This window comes from Microcaecilia unicolor, chromosome 5 (genome assembly GCF_901765095.1).
Source record: "Microcaecilia unicolor chromosome 5, aMicUni1.1, whole genome shotgun sequence".
In the NCBI taxonomy this organism is placed as follows: Eukaryota; Metazoa; Chordata; class Amphibia; order Gymnophiona; family Siphonopidae; genus Microcaecilia; species Microcaecilia unicolor.
In genome coordinates this window covers 250,624,078-250,648,606 of record NC_044035.1, presented here as the reverse complement: position 1 = coordinate 250,648,606, position 24,529 = coordinate 250,624,078, and the positions used below count along the sequence as shown (strand labels likewise).

General features: G+C 48.7%; 1 protein-coding gene across 1 annotated transcript in view; it reads right to left on the bottom strand.

The window, feature by feature from the left end:
* The window catches only part of NDC80 (NDC80 kinetochore complex component), a 296,861-nt gene that overhangs the window by 145,761 nt on the left and 126,571 nt on the right, over window positions 1-24,529 (bottom strand). Inside the window, 1 exon segment of the mRNA XM_030203978.1 lies at window positions 8,218-8,311. Within this exon segment, the coding sequence (XP_030059838.1) occupies window positions 8,218-8,311 (94 nt within the window).

The window sequence follows — 24,529 nt, the reverse complement described above, 5'->3', positions numbered from 1 at the left end:
GCTTGACGTCTCTTTTGTGTTACTCTTGCGATATCTGGAAATACTCTAACTTTGTTATTCATAAAGAGTTCATCTCTATGACGAAAAAATTGTTTAAGGACCCAATCACGGTCGGGTTCTAACAAAAAGAGACTATCAATGTTGCTGGAATCGTCGTCGTTTCTTCTTTTTGAAGTTCCTGTGTTAAATTCAACATGTCAAATGAGGCGTCAGGTCTTTGTTCTTGTTGGCCCACTGTATCTTTTTTGAGATTGGAGGATACACTTGTTCAGGAATCTTTAAAATATCTGATAGATATTTCTTAAACATTATTAGTGGAGCCATTAGTGAAGGTTTTGGAAAATTAATCAACCTAAGAGTTTTAGCTCTTAGTTGATTTTCCAAATTTTCAGTCTTTTGGTGCAATATAATATTTTCTTTTATCAAATTGTTTTGTATTTATTGAGAGGTTTTTAACGCTTCATTATATGATAATAAAGATTACTCATTGTTACTCATTCTCGTTTCTAAGTTTTCAATCTTTTCCAAAGGTAATTGAGTTGCTTGTAGCCCCTGAGATATCTTCTGCGAAAAAGAATTCTCCAGCCCCACCAAGGCTTCCCATATATAGAGTCAAAGTCAAGAGTTATATTCCCAGGTTTAGAGAGCAAAAATGACTTACTGGGTATAGCTGGAATTCTTCAGTGTCTGCTTCTGGTTCCCAGCCAGCAGTTCACTAACTCTCCTCTCTCCAACGTCTAGAGCAGGCAGTTCTTGGTCTGCAGCAGTTCCCTCTGGTGAATGCACTTCCAGGTCAGAGACGCCGAGTGCTTCCTGCCCCTGCTGTAGACCCCTTGCCGGCATCATCGGAGGGCTCCGCTCTTCAGGGCTGAAAGTGATGTCAGCCTCAAGCTGGGGGAGCGAGGAACCTCCCATCGCTCCCTCCTGCAGTGAGGAATCCTGCACCGTGCTTCCTACAAGCACCGCGAAAAGGCCCATCGGTCCTGTTGCTACAGCAGCTGTGGAGGGGGTCACACGCTGCCTGCCCCTCCACTTTGGCATCTCAAAGGTAAATTTTAAGGCTGAGGGAATCGGGTGACGAGTCGTCTAGCTAGCGTTCCCTTCCGGAAGCCATCTTGTCCCCTTTTTTTCCTTTTTTTGTTTTTTTTCGATATGTTACCTGTCAATATAAGATGGAAGTATAGAATTATATTAATTCTTTTTTTTCCTGCTAATCATCTTTGCTATATTAAGATGTATTCTTGAAATTAATGAAAAATTGTAAAAAATAAAACAAGAAGATAAAAAAGTGAATAAACTCGTGAAAATCGCTCAGAAAACTCTTTCCCGGGCCTCAACGAGGAGCACAGGAGGAACCTGCCACACCTTGTCGTGGAGAAGAAAAAAACAGAGAAGACGCGTTTGTGCGGCGGGCAGAAAGTCAGTCCGCACATGCGCACTGAACACGCATCAGAAGACACTGGCAAAACTTTGTTTATTTTTGCTTTTCCAAAATGCCGATTCCCGGGCCGCTGCGGACATCGACCCACATGTGAGAATAAGCAGCCTGCTTGTCCTCGGAGAATTTATATTACTGCACATTTGGTCAGTAAAGCAGTTTCACTCTACACAGGGCTAACGATGAGAATGAGAATATAACTTCTTGAAAGTTAATCAGATGAGTATTAAATTTCTCTAACAAAAAAGGTCTCACTTTATTTCTGAATACACTGGCTACAGTAAGCCATTTGAGGGTAACTAAGATCAGTCTGGACATAGGCAATAGACAATATCAAAAGAAAAAAAAATTCAAACAGTACATAAAGCATAGTATGCTACTTCTACTTACAATGTCAACACAAAGCGAATGCTACATACCTGTAGAAGGTATTCTCCGAGGGACAGCAGGCTGATTGTTCTCACTGATGGGTGACGTCCACGGCAGCCCCCTCCAATCGGAAACTTCACTAGCAAAGGCCTTTGCTAGCCCTCGCGCGCTAATGCGCACCGCGCTTGCACGGCCATCTTCCCGCCCGAACCGGCTCGTGTTCGTCAGTCCCATATGTAGCAAGACAAAGACAAGGGAACACACACAACTCCAAAGGGGAGGCGGGCGGGTTTGTGAGAACAATCAGCCTGCTGTCCTCGGAGAATACCTTCTACAGGTATGTAGCATTCGCTTTCTCCGAGGACAAGCAGGCTGCTTGTTCTCACTGATGGGTTATCCCTAGCCCCCAGGCTCACTCAAAACAACAAACATGGTCAATTGGGCCTCGCAACGGCGAGGACATAACTGAGATTGACCTAACAACTTATCCAACTAACTGAGAGTGTAGCCTGGAACAGAATAAACATGGGCCTAGGGGGGGTGGAGTTGGATTCTAAACCCCGAACAGATTCTGAAGCACTGACTGCCCGAACCGACTGTCCCGTCGGGTATCCTGCTGCAGGCAGTAATGAGATGTGAATGTGTGGACAGAAGACCACGTCGCAGCCTTGCAAATCTCTTCAATAGTGGCTGACTTCAAGTGGGCCACTGATGCTGCCATGGCTCTAACACTATGAGCCGTGACATGACCCTCAAGAGCCAGCCCAGCCTGGGCGTAAGTGAAGGAAATGCAATCTGCTAGCCAATTTGAAATGGTGCGTTTCCCCACAGCCACTCCCCTCCTGTTGGGATCAAAAGAAACAAACAATGGGGTGACTGTCTGTTGGGCTGTGTCCGCTCCAGATAGAAGGCCAATGCTCTTTTGCAGTCCAATGTGTGCAGCTGACGTTCAGCAGGGCAGGAATGCGGACGGGGAAAGAATGTTGGCAAGACAATTGACTGGTTCAGATGGAACACCGACACTACCTTCGGCAAGAACTTAGGGTGAGTGCGGAGGACTACTCTATTATGATGAAATCTGGTGTAAGGGGCCTGGGCTACCAGGGTCTGAAGCTCACTGACTCTAAGAGCTGAAGTAACTGCCACCAAGAAAATGACCTTCCAGGTCAAGTACTTCAGATGGCATGAATTCAGTGGCTCAAAAGGAGGTTTCATCAGCTGGGTGAGAACGACATTGAGATCCCATGACACTGTAGGAGGTTTGACGGGGGGCTTTGACAAAAGCAAACCTCTCATGAAGCGAACAACTAAAGGCTGTCCTGAGATCGGCTTACCTTCCACACAGTAATGGTATGCACTGATTGCGCTAAGGTGAACCCTTACAGAGTTGGTCTTGAGACCAGACTCAGACAAGTGCAGAAGGTATTCAAGCAGGGTCTGTGTAGGACAGGAGCGAGGATCTAAGGTCTTGCTTTCACACCAGACGGCAAACCTCCTCCATAAAAAGAAGTAACTCCTCTTAGTGGAATCTTTCCTGGAAGCAAGCAAGACACGGGAGACACCCTCCGACAGACCCAAAGAGGCAAAGTCTACGCTCTCAACATCCAGGCCGTGAGAGCCAGAGACCGGAGGTTGGGATGCAGAAGCGCCCCTTCGTCCTGTGTGATGAGGGTCGGAAAACACTCCAATCTTCACGGTTCTTCGGAGGACAACTCCAGAAGAAGAGGGAACCAGATCTGACGCGGCCAAAAAGGAGCAATCAGAATCATGGTGCCTCGATCTTGCTTGAGTTTCAACAAAGTCTTCCCCACCAGAGGTATGGGAGGATAAGCATACAGCAGGCCGTTCCCCCAATCCAGGAGGAAGGCATCCGATGCCAGTCTGCCGTGGGCCTGAAGTCTGGAACAGAACTGAGGGACCTTGTGGTTGGCTTGAGATGCGAAGAGATCTACCAAGGGGGTGCCCCACACTTGGAAGATCCGGCGCACTACTCTGGAGTTGAGCGACCACTCGTGAGGTTGCATAATCCTGCTCAACCTGTTGGCCAGACTGTTGTTTACGCCTGCCAGACATGTGGCTTGGAGCACCATGCCGTGACGGCGAGCCCACAGCCACATGCTGACGGCTTCCTGACACAGGGGGCGAGATCCGGTGCCCCCCTGCTTGTTGATGTAATACATGGCAACCTGGTTGTCTGTCTGAATTTGGATAATTTGGTGGGACAGCCGATCTCTGAAAGCCTTCAGAGCATTCCAGACCGCTCGCAACTCCAGGAGATTGATCTGTAGACCTTGTTCCTGGAGGGACCAGCTTCCCTGGGTGTGAAGCCCATCGACATGAGCTCCCCACCCCAGGAGAGACGCATCCGTAGTCAGCACTTTTTGTGGCTGAGGAATTTGGAAAGGGCGTCCCAGAGTCAAATTGGACAAAATCGTCCACCAGTACAGGGATTTGAGAAAACTCGTGGACAGGTGGATCACGTCTTCTAGATCCCCAGCAGCCTGAAACTACTGGGAAGCTAGGGTCCATTGAGCAGATCGCATGTGAAGACGAGCCATGGGAGTCACATGAACTGTGGAGGCCATGTGGCCAAGCTATCTCAACATCTGCCGAGCTGTGATCTGCTGGGACGCTCATACCCGGGAGACGAGGGACAGCAGGTTGTTGGCCCTTGTCTCCGGAAGATAGGCACGAGCCATCTGAGAATCCAGCAGAGCTCCTATGAATTCGAGTCTCTGTACTGGGAGAAGATGGGACTTTGGGTAATTTATCACAAACTCCAGTAGCTCCAGGAGTCGAATAGTCGTCTGCACGGACTGTAGAGCTCCTGCCTCGGAAGTGTTCTTCACCAGCCAATCGTCGAGATAAGGGAACATGTGCACTCCCAGCCTGCAAAGCGCTGCTGCTACTACAGCCAGGCACTTCGTGAACACTCTGGGCGCAGAGGCGAGCCCAAAGGGTAGCACACAGTACTGGAAGTGACGTGTGCCCAGCTGAAATCGCAGATACTGCCTGTGAGCTGGCAATATCGGGATGTGCGTGTAGGCGTCCTTCAAGTCCAGAGAGCATAGCCAATCGTTTTCCTGAATCATGGGAAGAAGGGTGCCCAGGGAAAGCATCCTGAACTTTTCCTTGACCAGATATTTGTTCAGGGCCCTTAGGTCTAGGATGGGACGCATCCCCCCTGTTTTCTTTTCCACAAGGAAGTACATGGAATAGAATCCCAGCCCTTCTTGCCCGGATGGCACGGGCTCGACCGCATTGGTGCTGAGAAGGGCGGAGAGTTCCTCTGCAAGTACCTGCTTGTGCTGGAAGCCGTAGGACTGAGCTCCCGGTGGGCAATTTGGAGGCTTCGAGGCCAAATTGAGGGTGTATCCTTGCCGGACTATTTGAAGAACCCAACGGTCGGAGGCTATAAGAAGCCACCTTTGGTGAAAAACGTTCAACCTCCCCCCAACCGGTAGATCGTCCGGCACGGATACGTTGATGTCGGCTATGCTCTGCTGTAGCCAGTCAAAAGCTCGTTCCCTGCTTTTGCTGGAGAGCCGTAGGGCCTTGCTGAGGCGCACGCTGCTGACGAGAGCGAGTGCTCTGGGGCTTAGCCTGGGCCGCAGGCTGGCGAGAGGGAGGATTGTACCTACGCTTACCAGAAGAGTAGGGAACAGCCCTCCTTCCCCATAAAACGTCTACCTGAGGAGATAGATGCTGAAGGCTGCCGGCGGGAGAATTTGTCGAAAGCGGTATCCCGCTGGTGGAGCTGTTCTACCACCTGTTCAACCTTTTCTCCAAAAATGTTGTCCGCTCAGCAAGGGGAGTCCGCAATCCGCTGCTGGATCCTATTCTCCAGGTCGGAGGCACGCAGTCATGAGAGTCTGCGCATCACCACACCTTGAGCAGCGGCCCTGGACGCAACATCAAAGGTATCATATACCCCTCTGGCCAGGAATTTTCTGTACGCCTTCAGCTGCCTGACCACCTCCTGAAACGGCTTGGCTTGCTCAGGAGGGAGCTTGTCCACCAAGCCCGCCAACTGCCACACATTGTTCCGCATATGGATGCTCGTGTAGAGCTGGTAGGACTGAATCTTGGCCACGACCATAGAGAAATGATAGGCCTTCCTCCCAAAGGAGTCTAAGGTTCTGGAGTCTTTGCCCGGGGGCGCCGAAGCATGCTCTCTAGAACTATTAGCCTTCTTTAGGGCCAGATCCACCACACCAGAGTCGTGAGGCAACTGAGTGCGCATCAGCTCTGGGTCCCCATGGATCCGATACTGGGATTCAATCTTCTTGGGATTGTGGGGATTAGTTAGTGGCTTGGTCCAGTTCGCCAGCAATGTCTTTTTTAGGACATGATGCATGGGTACTGTGGACGCTTCCTTAGGTGGAGAAGGATAGTCCAAGAGCTCAAACATTTCAGCCCTGGGCTCATCCTCCACGACCACCGGGAAGGGGATAGCCGTAGACATCTCCCGGACAAAGGCCGCGAAAGACAGACTCTCGGGAGGAGAAAGCTGCCTTTCAGGGGAGGGAGTGGAATCAGAAGGAAGGCCATCAGACTCCTCGTCAGAGAAATATCTGATTTCCTCCTCCTCCTCCCACGAGGCCTCACCATCGGTATCAGACACAAGTTCACGAACCTGTGTCTGAAGCAGTGCCCGACTCGACTCCATGGAAACACGGCCACGGTAGGAGCGTCGAGAGGTGGACTCCCTCGCCAGCACCGGCGAAGCTCCCTCCGCCAACGTTGTCGGGGAGTCTGCCTGGGAGGCGGCTGTAGCCGGTACCGCAAGCGGTACCGATACCGGGGACCTCACCTCGGGCAAGGGGCCAGCTGTCGTCTTACTCGACGGTACCGGTGGTGCAAGCACCCCCGGTACCGAAGGAGAAGGGTGCAACAGCTCTCCCAGAATCTCTGGAAGAACGGCCCGGAGACTCTCGTGCAGAGCGGCTGTGGAGAAAGACTGAGAAGCCGATGCAGGTGTCGATGTCAGACTCTGTTCCGGGTGTGGAGGCGGTTCCGGGCTGTCCAAGGGGGAGCGCATCGACATCTCCTGAACAGAGGGTGAGCGGTCCTCCCGGTGCCGATGCCTACTGGGTGCAGACTGCCTCGGCGACCCAGAGCTCTCGGTACCGAGACGGGAAGGAGACTGGTGACGATGCTTCTTTAAGTTCTTCAAGCGAAGCATGTCACCGGAGCTTCCCGGTACCGACGAGGACGCAGAATCCAACCGTCGCTTCCTGGGGGTTGAGGCCGAAGAGGGTCGATCTCGGGGGGGGTTGTACCGCAGGAGCCCTCAGGGCAGGGGGAGACCCACCCGAAGGCTCACCGCCACCAGCAGGGGAATGGACAGCCCTCACCTGCACTCCAGACGAAGCACCACCGTCCGACGACATCAGCAATAGCGGAGGTCCCGGTACCACCGACGTCGACGCAGCCTTCCGATGCCTTGATACCGACGATGCAGGAGGTAGAGGCCTCGATGCAGTCATTGCCGATGCCGAAGACTTCGATGCTGTCGACATCGATGCACTCGATGCGTCCCGTGCTGTTGTCGAAGAGCCCGAGAACAACGCTTTCCATTGGGCCAATCTCGCTACCTGAGTCCTCTTTTTCAAAAGAGCACAAAGACTGCAGGCCTGCGGGCGGTGCCCAGGCCCCAGACACTGAAGACACGAAGCGTGCCTATCAGTGAGCGATATTACCCGGGCGCACTGGGTGCACTTCTTGAAGCCGCTGGAAGACTTCGATGACATGGGCTGAAAAATCACGCCGGCGAAATCAAAATTCGCGATGATGACGAAAGGCACCAAAAAGATGGGAGAAAAAACTCGTATCGAGGCCAAATAGGCCGGTCCCGAAAGCGAAAGGAAACTTACGCGGGGAAAAAGCTGGAAACACGGGAAAGGGATAAAGACCGGAAAGGTCTTTTTTTTTTTTTTTTTCAGCGAAAATCGCAAAGACGCGCGAGGTCAACTTGAGGGGCACGAAACGGCGGCAAAACACGACCGTCCCGAGCGCGGACAAAAGAAGACTGACGAACACGAGCCGGTTCGGGCGGGAAGACAGCCGCGCATGTGCGGTGCGCATCGGCGCGAGGGCTAGCAAAGGCCTTTGCTAGTGAAGTTTCCGATTGGAGGGGGCTGCCGTGGACGTCACCCATCAGTGAGAACAAGCAGCCTGCTTGTCCTCGGAGAATAGACAGTACAACATCTTAATAGACAGCATTAGGTGTAAGTGAAGCTGGAGTATAAAGACAGAGAAGAGAATAACAGAAGTTACAGAATAGAGGCAATAATTTACAGTAAGCTACAAGTGGAAAAGGAAAGGTGCATGAAAATGATCTCATTTTATTAGTTTCGAGGTCTGCCATATGCTAACTCCCACCCAAAGGAGAAACAATATCATCATACTTAGCTTAGAGCACAATTCCACGTCAACTTCATCAAAAACATCTTCGCCACTCATGTAACGGTCATAGCACTTTGATGTATATGCAATGAACAGCTGAAAAATTATTTAGATTTATTATAAAAACATGCACTGGAAAATATTACAAAAAATTAATGGGTGTTATATTACTTCTCGGAGAATACTGTATGTAAAAACACAAATTATGTGCCAATAAATTAAATATTCTGAGTGTTGAATTTTAAATTTCATTGAATTATTAATCAGAGAAATTCATTTAAAAATGCAATACAGAAAAGTTCTCAAAGATGCAGAATTTTTTCCACTAAGTATACATTGTAAGAGTTTATATTCCCCTGCAGGCTTGAACTCCTCTGTGTCTCCTCCTTTTCTTCCATTCTACTCTACCTCAGTCCCCCCCCTCCTCAAACTGAGGCCTGATCCCCTCCACTGGGTCTGACCTCCTTCATACTCACTCTCTCTGTCACTCTGGACTTAACTCCCTCTGTGCTCTCTCTGTTTTCCTTGGAGTCTGACATCCTTTAGACACAATCTTGTCCACCATGCTTTGACTTGTTTTCTATGCTCAAAAAATATCAAGGTCCACAGACATTTTTTTAGCGCTACTGTTGAGCTGTACCCTGCACACAGGATTTGGGTATCCACTATCCCCTGAAGAAGCCCCACAGTGAAACGGGTCCATTGGGTTTGGATGCCTTCCTGGGACGGCTGTACTCAGCCAAGCTCAGCCAGTTAAGTTGAATTTACTAATAATGTTTGCAGCACTGCAGGGGAAAGTGTTTGTTTTAAAAAATTTCTCACATAAATGCAATAAGAAAAATAGAAAAACAAATTAAAGGATTTGCACAACCACACCTAGGTTGGATCGGGGTGACCAATGATTACAGAGGAGAACTGTGACCAGTAAGATTCAGACTGTTCATTCCAGCTGATGGCCACAAATTTCTGAGGTCTTTCCCCCCGTTTTTATTTGTTTTTTACATGCTTAACCTATACCGACATTAAGCTCGCTTTTTGTGTCATTTTGGTGATTACACCCTTGCTTTTGTTACTTCCCTATATAACATGAAAATGGAATAAACCACTGAGCTACTAGTCTACTGAACTCCTGAATCAGGGATACACATTGTCTGGGAACAGTTCCTACAATGTGACAACACACAGGATTAAGCATGTGAGAAGTTGTTTTTCATTCTCTTGCTATTATGGCCACCTCCAAGGCCGAAAGAATGCAACAAGCTGAGCAGGCGTATAAAAATAGCACATTTGTACAGCTGAAGTCAGCTGCACTAGGAGAAGCATGATTACCACTACTAAGGAAGACAGGGAGGGCCAGAAGAGCAGAAGGACAACTTCCCAGATGGTCCAAAGAAACAAAGCAGGCCTGGAGATCTCAGGGAAAGGAAGGCATCTTCCCTTTACGGGAGCCGTTTCTTTTACTCTAATTCTTCATTTCACTCATGAATCCCTTATAAAGAAATGTTTGTGCCCCACTCAATACAATCAGCCCCTAGTTCACTTAGATGGTCCCTCTATGTATCCTGTTGTCTACATTCAAGGTCACAAGCTCACTCTTAATCTCCTTGAAGTCAGCAATGCAAGCTTTGGGGGAGTGTTTATATTATTATAAAAGGGCTTGCACTAGAGAAATAAAAATGTCTCCTATTCACTAGAACAGAAGAATGTGAAGAAAAATAAGCATGTCCATTCTATGTTACTGCCCAGTTGTTACAAGATAGATAAACTGATTATCAAAATCACAAGTACTGAATTATTAACCCAAATCAATCTCTCTCCTCATATACACTCATACCAATAAACTAAACAGAGTGTGAAAAGTGCTTAGTTCACTCATGTCACCATTAAAATGAGACTGACTTAAATAGAACCATCATCGCACTAATCAAGTTTCCCATATTAGTGCAATTAGTATAGAGCAGTAACAGAATAACAATAAAAACTTAATGAACATACATCAACTAATAATTCTGATACTATGCATCAATTAAACCTATGAAAATGCATGAAATAACCAAAATCCTAATACGAGCATATCCTTTATCTCAGTTTCCAGATTAGTGCGAATGATGCAAATAGATGACTCTATAATGATGTTAAACCGACAATATGAATCAACTTCAGATGTAAGGAAAACCCCTGTTCAGTCCCAAAGGTCCAAATGCTCCCATGTGTAGTAAATTAAAAAACAAAAAAAACAAAAACAACTCCATTCTATTCTCATCCTTCATTTCTTCTGCTGAGTTCAACTTGGTCCTGAGCTTCACATGCGCTTCTTCTGGAGGAAAGTGAATGATACATACCTGTAGCAGGTGTTCTCCGAGGACAGCAGGCTGATTGTTCTCACGACTGGGTGACGTCCGCGGCAGCCCCCACCAACCGGAAGAAGCTTCGCGGGCGGTCCGCACGCAGGGCACGCCCACCGCGCATGCGCAGCCGTCTTCCCGCCCGTGCGCGACCGTTCCCGCCAGTTGAATGACAAGCAAAACTGATGAAACGGAACTCCAAAGGGGAGGAGGGAGGGTAGATGAGAACAATCAGCCTGCTGTCCTCGGAGAACACCTGCTACAGGTATGTATCATTCACTTTCTCCGAGGACAAGCAGGCTGCTTGTTCTCACGACTGGGGTATCCCTAGCTCTCAGGCTCACTCAAAACAAGAACCCAGGTCAATTGAACCTCGCAACGGCGAGGATACAACAGAAAATTCACCTACGAAGAACAACTAACTGAGAGTGCAGCCTGACCAGAATAAATGCAGGTACTGGAGGGTGGAGTTGGATTTACACCCCAAACAGATTCTGCAGCACCGACTGCCCGAACCGACTGTCGCGTCGGGTATCCTGCTGGAGGCAGTAATGTGATGTGAATGTGTGGACAGATGACCACGTCGCAGCCTTGCAAATCTCTTCAATAGTGGCTGACTTCAAGTGGGCCACCGACGCTGCCATGGCTCTGACACTATGAGCCGTGACATGACCCTCAAGAGTCAGCCCAGCCTGGGCATAAGTGAAGGAAATGCAATCTGCTAGCCAATTGGAGATGGTGCGTTTCCCGACAGCGACCCCTAGCCTGTTAGGGTCGAAAGAAATAAACAATTGGGCGGACTGTCTGTGGGGCTGTGTCCGCTCCAAGTAGAAGGCCAATGCTCTCTTGCAGTCCAATGTGTGCAACTGACGTTCAGCAGGGCGGGTATGCGGCCTGGGAAAGAATGTTGGCAAGACAATTGACTGGTTAAGATGGAACTCCGACACCACCTTCGGCAGGAACTTTGGGTGGGTGCGGAGCACTACTCTGTTGTGATGAAATTTGGTATATGGAGCATGAGCTACCAGGGCTTGAAGCTCACTGACCCTACGAGCTGAAGTAACTGCCACCAAGAAAATGACCTTCCAGGTCAAGTACTTCAGATGGCAGGTATTCAGTGGCTCAAAAGGAGGTTTCATCAGCTGGGTGAGGACGACGTTGAGATCCCATGACACTGCAGGAGGCTTGATAGGGGGCTTTGACAAAAGCAAGCCTCTCATGAATCGAACGACTAAAGGCTCTCCAGAGATGGCTTTACCTTCCACACGATAATGGTAAGCACTAATCGCACTAAGGTGATTCCTTACTGAGTTGGTCTTGAGGCCAGACTCTGATAAGTGCAGAAGGTATTCAAGCAGGTTCTGTGCAGGGCAAGAACGAGGTTCTAGGGCCTTGCTCTCACACCAAACGACAAACCTCCTCCACTTGAAAAAGTAACTCTTTTTAGTGGAATCCTTCCTAGAGGCAAGCAAGACACGGGAGACACCCTCAGACAGACCCAACGCAGTGAAGTCTACGCCCTCAACATCCAGGCCGTGAGAGCCAGGGACTGAAGGTTGGGGTGCAGCAACGCTCTGTCGTTCTGCGAAATGAGAGTCTGAAAACACTCCAATCTCCACGGTTCTTCGGAGGACAACTCCAGAAGAAGAGGGAACCAGATCTGACGGGGCCAAAAGGGCGCTATCAGAATCATGGAGCCGTGGTCTTGCTTGAGCTTCAGTAAGGTCTTCCCCACCAAAGGTATGGGAGGATAAGCATACAGGAGGCCGGTCCCCCAATGAAGGAGAAAGGCGTCCGACGCTAGCCTGCCGTGTGCCTGAAGTCTGGAACAGAACAGAGGCAGCTTGTGGTTGGTCTGAGAGGCAAAAAGGTCCACCGAGGGGGTGCCCCACTCTCGGAAGATCTTGCGTACCACTCTGGAATGAAGCGACCACTCGTGCGGTTGCATGACTCTGCTCAGCCTGTCGGCCAGACTGTTGTTTACACCTGCCAGGTATGTGGCTTGGAGGAGCATGCCGAACTGGCACGCCCAACGCCACATTCCGACGGCTTCCTGACACAAGGGGCGAGATCCGGTGCCCCCCTGCTTGTTGGTGTAATACATTGCAACCTGATTGTCTGTCCGAATTTGGATAATTTGGCAGGACAGCCGATCTCTGAAAGCCTTCAGTGCGTTCCAGATCGCTCGGAGCTCCAGGAGGTTGATCTGCAGATCCTTTTCCTGGAGGGACCACAGACCCGGGGTGTGGAGCCCATCGACATGAGCTCCCCACCCCAGGCGAGATGCATCCGTCGTCAGCACTTTCGTGGGCTGTGGAATTTGGAATGGACGTCCCAGGGTCAAATTGGTCCGAATGGTCCACCAGAGCAGTGAAGTGCGGCAACTGGTGGAGAGGCGGATGACATCTTCTAGATTCCCGGTGGCTTGAAACCACTGGGAAGCTAGGGTCCATTGAGCAGATCTCATGTGAAGACGAGCCATGGGAGTCACATGGACTGTGGAGGCCATATGACCCAGAAGTCTCAACATCTGCCGAGCTGTGACCTGCTGAGACGCTCTGGTCCGCGAAGCCAGGGACAGGAGGTTGTTGGCCCTCGCTTCGGGAAGGAAGGCCTGAGCCGTCTGGGTATTCAGCAGAGCTCCTATGAATTCGAGTCTCTGCGCCGGGAGAAGGTGGGACTTTGGGTAATTTATCACAAACCCCAGCAGCTCCAGGAGTTGAATAGTGCACTGCATGGACCGGAGGGCTCCTGCCTCCGAGGTGTTCTTGACCAGCCAATCGTCGAGATATGGGAACACGTGCACTCCCAGCTTGCATAGATACGCCGCCACCACCACGAGGCACTTTGTAAACACCCGTGGGGCAGAGGCGAGCCCAAAAGGCAGCACACAATACTGAAAGTGCCGTGTGCCCAGGCGGAATCTGAGATACTGTCTGTGAGCTGGAAGTATCGGGATGTGAGTGTATGCGTCCTTTAAATCCAGGGAACATAGCCAATCGTCTTTCTGAAGGGTGCCCAAGGAAAGCATCCTGAACTTTTCTTTGACCAGGAATTTGTTCAGGCCTCTCAGGTCTAGGATGGGACGCATCCCCCCTGTTTTCTTTTCCACAAGGAAGTACCTGGAATAGAATCCCTGCCCTTCCTGCCCGGGTGGTACAGGCTCGACCGCATTGGCGCTGAGAAGGGCGGAGAGTTCCTCTGCAAGTACCTGCTTGTGATGGGAGCTGAATGATTGAGCTCCCGGAGGACAATTTGGTGGAAGGGAGGCCAAATTTAGGGCGTATCCGCACCGCACTATTCGGAGAACCCACTGGTCGGAGGTTATGAGAGGCCACCTTTGGTGAAAAAATTTTAACCTCCCTCCGACCGGCAGATCGTCCAGCACGGACACTTTGAGGGCGGCTATGTTCCCGTGGATCCAGTCAAAATCCCGTCCCCGGCTTTTGCTGTGGAGGCGCAGGGGGCTGTTTAGGCGCACGCTGTTGACGAGAACGAGTGCGCTGGGGCTGTCCCTGTGCCTGTCGAGGCCTTCGGGCCGGCTGGTTGTACCTACGCTTGGCAAAAGCATAGGGCGCAGCCTGCCGGGCCCGGGAAAAACGTCCACCTGCTGAGGTGGATGCTGAAGGCGCCCGGTGGGAGAGCTTGTCGAGGGCGGTTTCCCGCTGATGCAGTTGGTCCACCAGCTGCTCGACCTTCTTGCCAAAAATATTATCCCCCCGGCAAGGGACGTCGGCCAGTCTCTGCTGGGTGCGGTTGTCCAGGTCAGAGGCACGCAGCCATGAGAGCCTGCGCATCACTATACCTTGGGCCGCAGCACGAGATGCCATGTCACAGGTGTCATAGATACTCCTGGACAAGAACTTTCTGCACGCCTTCAGCTGCCTGACCACCTCCTGATAAGGCCTGGACTGCTCCGGCGGGAGCTTATCAACCAGGTCCGCCAGTTGCTTCACAGTGTTCCGCATGTGGATGCTCGTGTAGAGCTGGTAAGATTGGATGCGGGTCACGAGCATGGAAGATTGGTAGGCCTTCCTCCCAAACGAGTCCAGAGTGCGAGACTCCCGCCCCGGGGGCGCCGAGGCGGTATCCCTCGAACTCCGTGCCCTCTTGAGAGCAGAATCCATGACCGCCGAGTCATGGGGCAATTGGGGCCGCATTAACTCTGGGTCCGAGTGGATCCTGTACTGGGACTCTGCTTTCTTGGGGATGGTGGGATTAGATAATGGTCGCATCCAGTTCCGAAGCAGTGTCTCCTTGAGGACATTGTGCAGCGGCACTGTGGTGGACTCTCTAGGTGGTGATGGATAGTCGAGGACCTCGAGCATCTCAGCCCTCGGCTCATCCACCGAGACCACGGGAAAGGGAATGCAAATAGACATATCCCGCACAAAGGAGGCAAAAGAGAGACTCTCAGGAGGCGAGAGCTTCCTCTCAGGTGAAGGCTTGGGGTCCGAGGGAAGACCCGCAGACTCCTCGGAGGAGAAATATCTGGGGTCCTCCTCTTCCCCCCATGAGGCCTCTTCCTCGGTATCGGACATAAGCTCATGTAGCTGAGTCCGGAACCGGGCCTGGCTCGACGTCGAGGCGCCGGGGCCTCAATGTCGTCGAGCGGTGGACTCCCGCGCCGGCGGGGACGAAGCTCCCTCCATCGACGTCGACTCCACCTGCGTGGCGGTCGAGACCGGCGCCGCAAGCGGCGGCGGCGTCGACGGCCTCGGCACCGGGCTACAGCTCGCCGGCGCCACAGTCATCGGCGCCGAGGGCGCAAGCACCCCCGGCGCCGGCACAGCCTGGCGCATCAGCCCTTCCAGGATCCCCGGAAGGATGGCTCGGAGGCACTCGTCCAGGCCCGCTGTCGGGAAAGACGTGGGGGCCGGTAGAGGCATCGGTGCCGGAAGCTGCTCGGGTCCAGGAGACTGCACCGAAGTGCTGGGACCCTGACGTGGCGGTACCTCCACCACCACCTCCTCTCGACGCGGACGCTTCGGCGTCGACTCCTCTCCGGTACCGAGAGCCGGATGCGTCGAGGGCGACCGGTGACGGTGCTTCTTTGCCTTCTTACGGTGCCCGTCACCGGTGCCGGGTGGTATGGAGGAGGAGGAGGTCGATCCCCCTCAGTCCCGAGGAACCGGGTCAGACAGGGTTCGGTCCCGAGGGCCACGGGCTGAAGGAGTGACCGGGGCCGACTGCCCACGCGGTCTCTCACCTCTACCCTCACCGGAGGACCGGCGGGCCGACGGGACCTGTTCTCCTGGGGTCGATGCCATCGATGCCGATTTTTCGGGCATCGATACCGGTACCGAAGGACTGGGCGTCGATACCGATGCCGTCGAAGTCGACGTCGAGGGGCCGGCGCAAGTTCCAAAAAGGCGGTCCCGCAGAACTTGCCTCGCAACCTGAGTCCGTTTCCGGAGACCGAGACACACAGAACACGACTTGATATTGTGCTCCGGCCCGAGGCACTGGAGGCACCAAGCGTGGGTGTCGGTCTGGGAGATCGGCCGGCCGCACCGACCACACTTCTTAAATCCACTCGGGACCTTCGAGGACATCGACGGAAAAATCGCGTCGGCGAAGTTAAAGTCGTCGATGGTGGCGGAAATCACACCTCGAAAAAATAAATCGATCGCGCGGCCACAAAGCCGCAACGCGACGCCCTCGCTAGAAACGAGGGAAAAAGGAGCGCGTGCTCTTTTTTTTTTTTTTTGAAGAAAAGAAACTGGAGCACGCGGCAACCGAATAAGACGAAAGTTAAACAAAATCGCGTAAACGCGACGGTCTTTCCGGGGCTGCGAAGGGAGAGCGGCGACGGCACGACTCTCCCCAGGCGCGGAAAAGAAAAGACTGGCGGGAACGGTCACGCACGAGCGGGAAGACAGCCGTGCATGCGCGGTGGGCGTGCCCCGCGTGCGGACCGCCCGCGAAGCTTCTTCCGGTTGGTGGGGGCTGCCGCGGACGTCACCCAGTCGTGAGAACAAGCAGCCTGCTTGTCCTCGGAGAATCTTAAGTGACAAAGATGGGAGGTATGGGGGAGTCACGTGACGCGATGCACGCGAGCGGTCGCTAAAAGATTAGCTCCGTGCCCTCTCTCGCATTCCAAGCCATAAACCCTCGAAGCAAAAAAGGAAAACGGCTAAAATTGATAACAACACACCCGCGAGGCTAGCCCGATCGCTTACCATCGCAGATCGGGTATCCGAAGCAGCAATGGCCGCGAAATCGCTTCGTAAAGATAAGGACAGAGGAAAAGCGGGAGAAGACAAGATGGCGGCACCGGCGAGTCCATCGAATTTGTCGGTTAGCTCAGCATGGACCGCCGAAATAGTGGGAGAGGTTACAGCAGCCCTGGAAGTTATACTAGACAAGAAATTACAGGGACTGGACTCCAAACTAGCAGGTTTGCAGAGCAATATGACGCAACTCACCCAGGATATTGCAGGCTTTCAACAACGAACGGGGGCCCTGGAAGACCAAGTTACAGCCATGGAACAGAGGTATGGTAAACTTCTAAAAACAGTGGAAACACAAGCCGAGAAGATAGAAGTCCTAGAGAACAGGTCTAGACGCAATAACTTGCGTTTTGTCGGGCTGCCTGAGGACCTAGGGGAAAGGGAGCTTCGCCCTTTCCTGGAGAAGTGGCTAGTGAAAGAACTAAAGCTGCAATCAGAAATGGGGCCCCTAATTATTGAGAGAGCCCATAGAGTAGGCCCCATGCGACAAAGTGCGGGTAGGCCCAGAATAGTGATATGTCAGGTACTAAACTTTACCCATAAAACTGCAATTATGCAGGCCATACGCGGTGGAGCAGCGTTGACTTATAACAATCAAAAAATCCTCTGTTTCCAAGACTATTCAATTGCAGTTGCCGCACAGAGGAAGGCTTTCTCACCGACTTGTTCGCAACTAGTGCAGCATAAGATCAAATTCGCGCTGTTGTACCCAGCAAAGTTAAAGATCTTTTACCAATCATCTGTTAAAATTTGTGAGACGGTTCCTGAGGCACAACAATATGTAAGACAAATATTGAGTGCAGGAGACGAATGAATAACGGATAATGCTGCGACTGGGAAGGACATGGAGCAGATACAGTTGAATATGTTGGATTTAAATTACTGACAATGTTAAAATATTTGAGTTAAGGAAGTTGAAAACCTTTGGATAAAATGACCTCAATGGTACAAAGTGATAGCCTGAATTTGGTTTGAATAAGGCTAGATTCTGGGGTCATGGCAAACATAGGAATGATTATCGGGCCAGTTCTGGATCCCGCTGGAAGCTCAGGGACGCATGTCAACGGACATTCATGAAAGAGACTAGGATTCACTCCGAGGCCCAACAATAAGTATGAGACAAACTAAAAAAGGAGATGAATGACTCAAAGTGATCGGATAAGTTGGATCCGTTGAATAATGCAGCCAACTGGAGTGTATTGGATTACAAAATTGAGAATTAAGCGACAGGTAAACTGCGAGTTGAAACTTTCAGGAAGCTGATTAAAGGAGCCAAGCGCCCTTGAAGACATGAATCAGGGTAGAACATGAAAGGCTGCAACTTAGAAAAGTATTTATGACCGAGGCTTGGACAATAAATATGCGCTGCAAGAGAAATTTATCGGTCTATAATAAGAATAATAGGTTGATGAGGCAGCTTGATCAACCGTTGTCATGCTTTTGGATTACAACTGCTGATTGGATGAGGCAGCTTGATCGGCCGTCTTCATGATTGTGGATTACAACTGCTGATTGGATAGGCGGGAGCCAAGGCGGGCATCTACAGACAATAGCACCAACCAACAAGAGCGGAGATTGGGAGATAGCATGGAAGGCACATTGGAGGAGTTTCTGCTGGTCTACCTGATAAGCTGGAATTGAACACTTACGAGGACAATGCTTAACAGATATAAGACCTAATTCCTCCTTTAGGACAGAAAGGAGGGAAGAGATGGTGATGATATATATGCAGGTTATGAAAAGACATTAGATTAATGGAATCATAATGTTAATGGTTAATGTTGGAGTTACTACATATAATATACAAGGATCCCAATTATAGGAAAGGGCATTGCCACAGTGTAGAGAAACTGTTATATTGAGTAAAGTTATTTAGAAATGATAGACCAAATGACTAAGAGAAGAGGTACCCTTGAATATGAGGAGAGAGAAGGGGGAGAGGAGAATTTATATAAGGGCTCACATAAATAAGAGGGAAGTAAACTTTGATATAGAAGCTCAATTATATGGAATGTAGAGAGGGGCGTAAACGTGACTAGTCCCATAAATAGGGACGAAGCATAGAGGGTTAATAGGGAACATGGGAGGAAGGGAAGTAGAAGGGAGGGATGGGAGGTTAAGGGGGGGGGACGAGTTGGGGAGGGATAGGGTGCAGGGGAAAGCAAATAGACGTAAGTAAGACAAAGAATAAGGAAGAGAAAAATGGTACTATGCAGCATAAGAGAATGTGTGGGGAATACATGATAAGAGGGGGGAACCATAGGCTGGGGTGGTTGCTCCCAGAAGATAAAGAGCTTTTGTGGGTGATCGGATGCCACCACAACCCGTGAAAGATGGTTAAAATAGTGACCTGGAATGTGGGAGGCATCGGATCACCAGTGAAGCGCTCTAAGATATTAAAATATCTACAGAGAATCAGAGCGGATGTTGCTCTTTTGCAAGAGACGCACCTGAATGAGACAGAACATGATAAGCTTAAAAAATGGTGGGTAGGAGAATGCATTGGTTCACCCGCAAAAGGGAGAAAAGGTGGAGTGGTCGTCCTAATAAGGAAGGGGGTGGTGGACAAGATTTGTGATGTAATTAAAGATCCAGAGGGAAGGTACATTTTTTGCAAGGTACTATTGGCAAGGAGACAGATACTATTGGGTAGTATTTATGCACCAAACCAAATGGATACCAAATTCTATCAACAGCTACTAGGGCATTTAATAGTAGAAGACTCTTCCCGATTAATTTTGGGAGGAGACTTTAATACAGTATGGGACCCGCAGATAGACAAATCAAATGCCACACAGACACCAACTCACTGGATGTCAAAGGGACTACCGAACTTATGTTCCCTTTTGGACCTATTGGACATCTGGAGAGTTCTTCATCCACAAGATAGAGATTACACACATATGTCCAGAGCACATAACACACAGTCAAGGATAGACTATCTACTGATGTCACGCACATTAATGGGAGAAGTACAGGATACCCAAATAGGACCGTATGCAATATCGGATCATGCGGAAGTTTGGGCGACTTGGAACCCTGGGGAGGCGGGAGGTAAATTTAAACAATGGACATTCCCAAGTTATTTGACCCATAATGCGGGATTTCTGGAACATTTGTTGAATAGTTGGAAGGAATATAAACTTTTTAATGAGAACACAGCCTCCAACTCAATCGTATTCTGGGAGGCGGCAAAAGCGGTCCTTAGAGGAGAGATCATTAGTTATGTAAGCCAATTTAAAAAAGCAAGAGACAGAGAGATACTGAGGCTAGAGAAAGAAATTGTAACATTGCGAAAGAAGTATGACAGGTCTTCCAGTGCTCAAATGAGGAAAGAATTGGTGTCAGCTCAAGTGGCTTTAAATACCCTTATCCATGAGAGAGAGATGAAGTCACAAGCTTATTATAAGTTCCAATTATATAAGCATGGTAGTAAAGGCGGAAAGATGTTGGCCAGACTTATTGCTCGGAAACAGACATCGAGAAGGGTTATAACTTTAAAAGATGAGACGGGCAAAATGTGCTTTACAGATTTGGAAATCCAAAATATTTTTAAAACTTTCTATCAGAACTTATATACAGAAGAACATGACTCAGGTCTTCCGAGCAACTTATACTTAGAGGGGGTGGCCCATCCGGTCCTCTCGGAAAGGGAACAAAAAGTATTAAACGAACCAATAAGTATTGATGAAGTACACTGGGCAATAGCTAATAGCACACCAGGGAAAGCGCCAGGACCGGATGGTCTAAGAGTAGAATTTTACCAACTATTAGGGGAAGACATACAGCCTGCATTGGTAGAGACTTTTAATGGGTGGGTAGAAAGAGGATTTCTTCCTAGACAACTGAACATGGCCCAAATTATTTTGCTACCCAAACCCAAGAGAGATCATACATTGCCGGAGTCATATCGACCCATTTCTCTGCTGAACTGTGAAATGAAGATATTTGCTAAGATATTGGCAGGACGCATGAGTCAAGTATTACCAAAATTAGTGCATGAGGGACAGGTGGGATTTGTCAAGGGAAGATCAGTTGCTAAAAATTTGAGGAGAATCATCGCAGCGCTGGAACATGTAAAGAGGGAATCAAAGCCAACACTGATGATCAGTTTTGATGCCGAGAAGGCATTTGATCGAGTTGACTGGAGTTATATGTTTGCCACGCTAAATGCATATGGATTTGCAGGGTGGTTTATTACAGCAATTAGAACACTATATACATCACCGCAAGCTAGAATAATGGTCAATGACAATTATTCGGAGGCCTTTGAAATAAAAAGAGGAACTAGGCAGGGGTGTCCCCTGTCGCCACTTCTTTTTGCATTATACTTAGACCCACTGATTAGGGATATTGTCGATATGCCAGCCATAAGAGGAGTGATGATTGGGAAACAGGAATTCAAATTAGCTGCCTTTGCAGATGATTTGTTAGTTATGCTCACAAATCCAGAGGAGTCCTTGCAAGCACTACTGGAGGTGTTTAAAGAGTTTGGAACCTATTCTGGGTTCAAACTAAACCTGGAGAAATCAGAAGCATTGGTTAGTAATATACAGAATGCAACGTTCTGGCAGGAAACGTTCCCATTGAGAAGAGCAACCAATTCGTTTCGATACCTGGGTATAGAGCTGACGCCAGAAGTGGTAGAACTATATTCACTTAACATTAAGATGCTGTTGACTCAGACTAGACACCAATTGGAGAGTTGGAGACAGTTGCAACTGCCGCTGATGGGTAGAATATGCCTAATTCGTATGGTGATCCTACCTAGGTGGTTGTATGTCATGCAGACCATACCTATATGTATATCGGGGAAAGACCTGAAAACAGTCACTAAGATGGTAATGAAATTTTGCTGGGCCAATAAGAAAGCTAAGATGAAACAACAGTTCATGATGGGCAATTGGCAACAGGGAGGGCTAGGATTACCAGACTTGAAGTTATACAATATGGCCTGCTTAATGCGGCATGTGAGGGATTGGATATTTGGACAACATACTACACACCATTAGAATTAGAACAGGAATATTTCGAACCGCTGCGATTGAAATCCCTAATACAATTAGAAACGACGCAGGTTCCCGAGATACACAGGGACATTTTGCTGTTAAAACCGCTTAGGAGAGGGTGGCAATTCTTGGGGAACAGATTGAAGATGGGGAGAGGGGTAACAGAACTATTAACAATCAGAGGGAACCCAACCTTTACAGCAGGTATAGAAAACCCAGTCTTTCAGCGATGGGAAGAAAGAGGTTTGGAATGTCTGGACGATGTAATAGGCGATAACGGAAAGATTAAACCTTTAGATCAGCTGTTGGATGCAGATACAATTCAATGGGGTGATACATTTGCGCACTGCCAGCTCAAACATTTTATTCAGTCAATAGATCGGGGCCGATTGGAACAGAAACAGGGCTTGAAACTAAAAACTTTTTTCCTAGAGATTTCTGAAGAAGTGCCATCAATTTCAGGGATACATAAAGCTCTGTGGCCATATGAGAAACCCAAAAACTTTCAAAAGATAAAAGAGCGCTGGGAGAAGGATTTAGGAGTCAAGTTATTGGTATGGGATGTTGAGAGGCAACTGAAGGGGATACCGAAATTGGTCAGCGGAGCTCAATATAGGGAATGTGCATTCCGCTTTATACATCGAGCATACATGTCACCTGCACAATTAGCAAAATTCGGGGGATTGCAGACGCCCTTGTGTGCGAGATGTGGGAGAACAGACAACACATTTTACCATAGTTTTTGGAGCTGTTGGAAGATTAGAAGGTTTTGGGGGAAAATAACTCACTATATATCACAACTATTAGGTCGAAAGTTAGCAGGTACACCAGTGCAGATGCTGTTAAATTTACCAGGATCATTTAAAGGTCAAATACCAGAGCACAATTTATTTTTCCGTAAAATAACATTGCTGGCAAAGAAATGTATCTTGCAAAACTGGACAAATGATATAGGGCCAGATTATTGGCATTGGCGGAACCTTATCCACCAGTTAATGACGTGGGAAGCTAAAGAAGCCAAACGTTCACTAAAAAGAAAGAAAACATTTATGAAAATTTGGGGTGCTTATGTAGATTCTTTGTCTCATAGGGGAAGAAGTTTGGTCCTCAACACATTAAGATGATAACAAAGCATAAGTATCAATAAAACGGGGGGAGGGGTGGGATTGGGGAGGAAGGGGGGAAAAGAAAAACTTTTGGAGACAGTAATAACAGGTTGTTGTATAGTTTTTGCTTGGCAGATGTGGTATCAATGATTGTAAGAATGTTCCTGTTGTGTCTTCAATAAAAATGTTGAAACATAAAAGATGGGAGGTATGTCATTCTGTTGGGAGAACTGTGGGGACAAAGACTGTTAACTCTGTTCTATTTATGCTCCAAACATCTATAGCCACAAGTTTTTTTCGGATGTGGTGGGTCAAAAGGTTAACTACCCAGATTATATATGCCTTATGGGGGGCAATTTTAATATAACTATCAATCCATTGGTGGATTATAAGCCTCCAAAACTGGGATCCAAAGACCACAAAGGGAAGTTGACTAAGGCAGCTGGGCCAGATGGACTTGGCTCTGAATATTATAAAATCCACAGTTATGTGGCGACTCCACATTTGGGGAATCTATGTAACAGGCTGTTTGATCAGGCATCTAAACGACTTAACACAGCCTATGTAATCCTCCTTCCCAAACCTGATAGGGACCTAGAACAGCCAGGATCCTATAGACCGATATCTTGCTTAATCAGGACATTAAATTGATGGCGGTGGCGATCCTGGCGAGCCGACTTAATAAATACCTCCTGCTAATCATTCATGCAGATCAGGTAGGGTTTGTTCCAGGGTGATATGCGTCCATGGATGGCCACTAAGAATATGCCAATATTTTTGAATGATAGAACACACACTGGATGCACAGGATGAACAAGGTATTGCACATACCACCAGACTGACCACCACTTGCCTTCATGGACTCAATAACCAGTCGCGATGAGCATGCAGTGCCCTTTTATATGCCTTTTTAACAATAGCCGCTGGGTAGCCCTGCTGGATAAACATATTGTACATATTAACTGCTTGAGATTTAAACTGAGAAGTAGTGGTGCACAATTGTTTCAAATGCAAAAATTGTCCCAAAGGAATATTTCTCAGAGTTCTCGGCTGAAAACTAGAATAATGTAACAAAATGTTTCTATCAGTGTCTTTCCTATAAATGTTGGTAGATATTTCCCTTTGAGAAGAAAAAGAAACTGTAATGTCCAAAAAATGAGTGCTACTACAACAATTAAATCTGGTGGTATGTGTGATACCTTATTCATTCTGCGTGTCCAGTGTGAGTTCCATCAAACTTTGAAGTACAAAAAAAAATAATATTGGCATGTTCTTAGTGTCCATTCACAATTGTGTGATCTCCCTAAATTTGCATATACAAGTAGGAGGTATACTGAGATGTTGGCACACAAGTCACTGCACATGGATGGGATTGGTGGGCACTATAAATGTGGGCATTGCAGTTATTGTCAATATGCCTTGGAATGTTCTTATGTCACACTTCCACATTCTAACAGAAAATTTCATCTGAACAGTAAGACTGATTGCAATAGCAAGTGTGTCATATATTGCATTCAGTGTCCATGTGGATTATATTACATTGGACAGACACTTCGCTGTATTAAACGCCGCATGGAAGAGCATTTGAATAATATTTGAACATGTAAACAGGAAGCTCCTC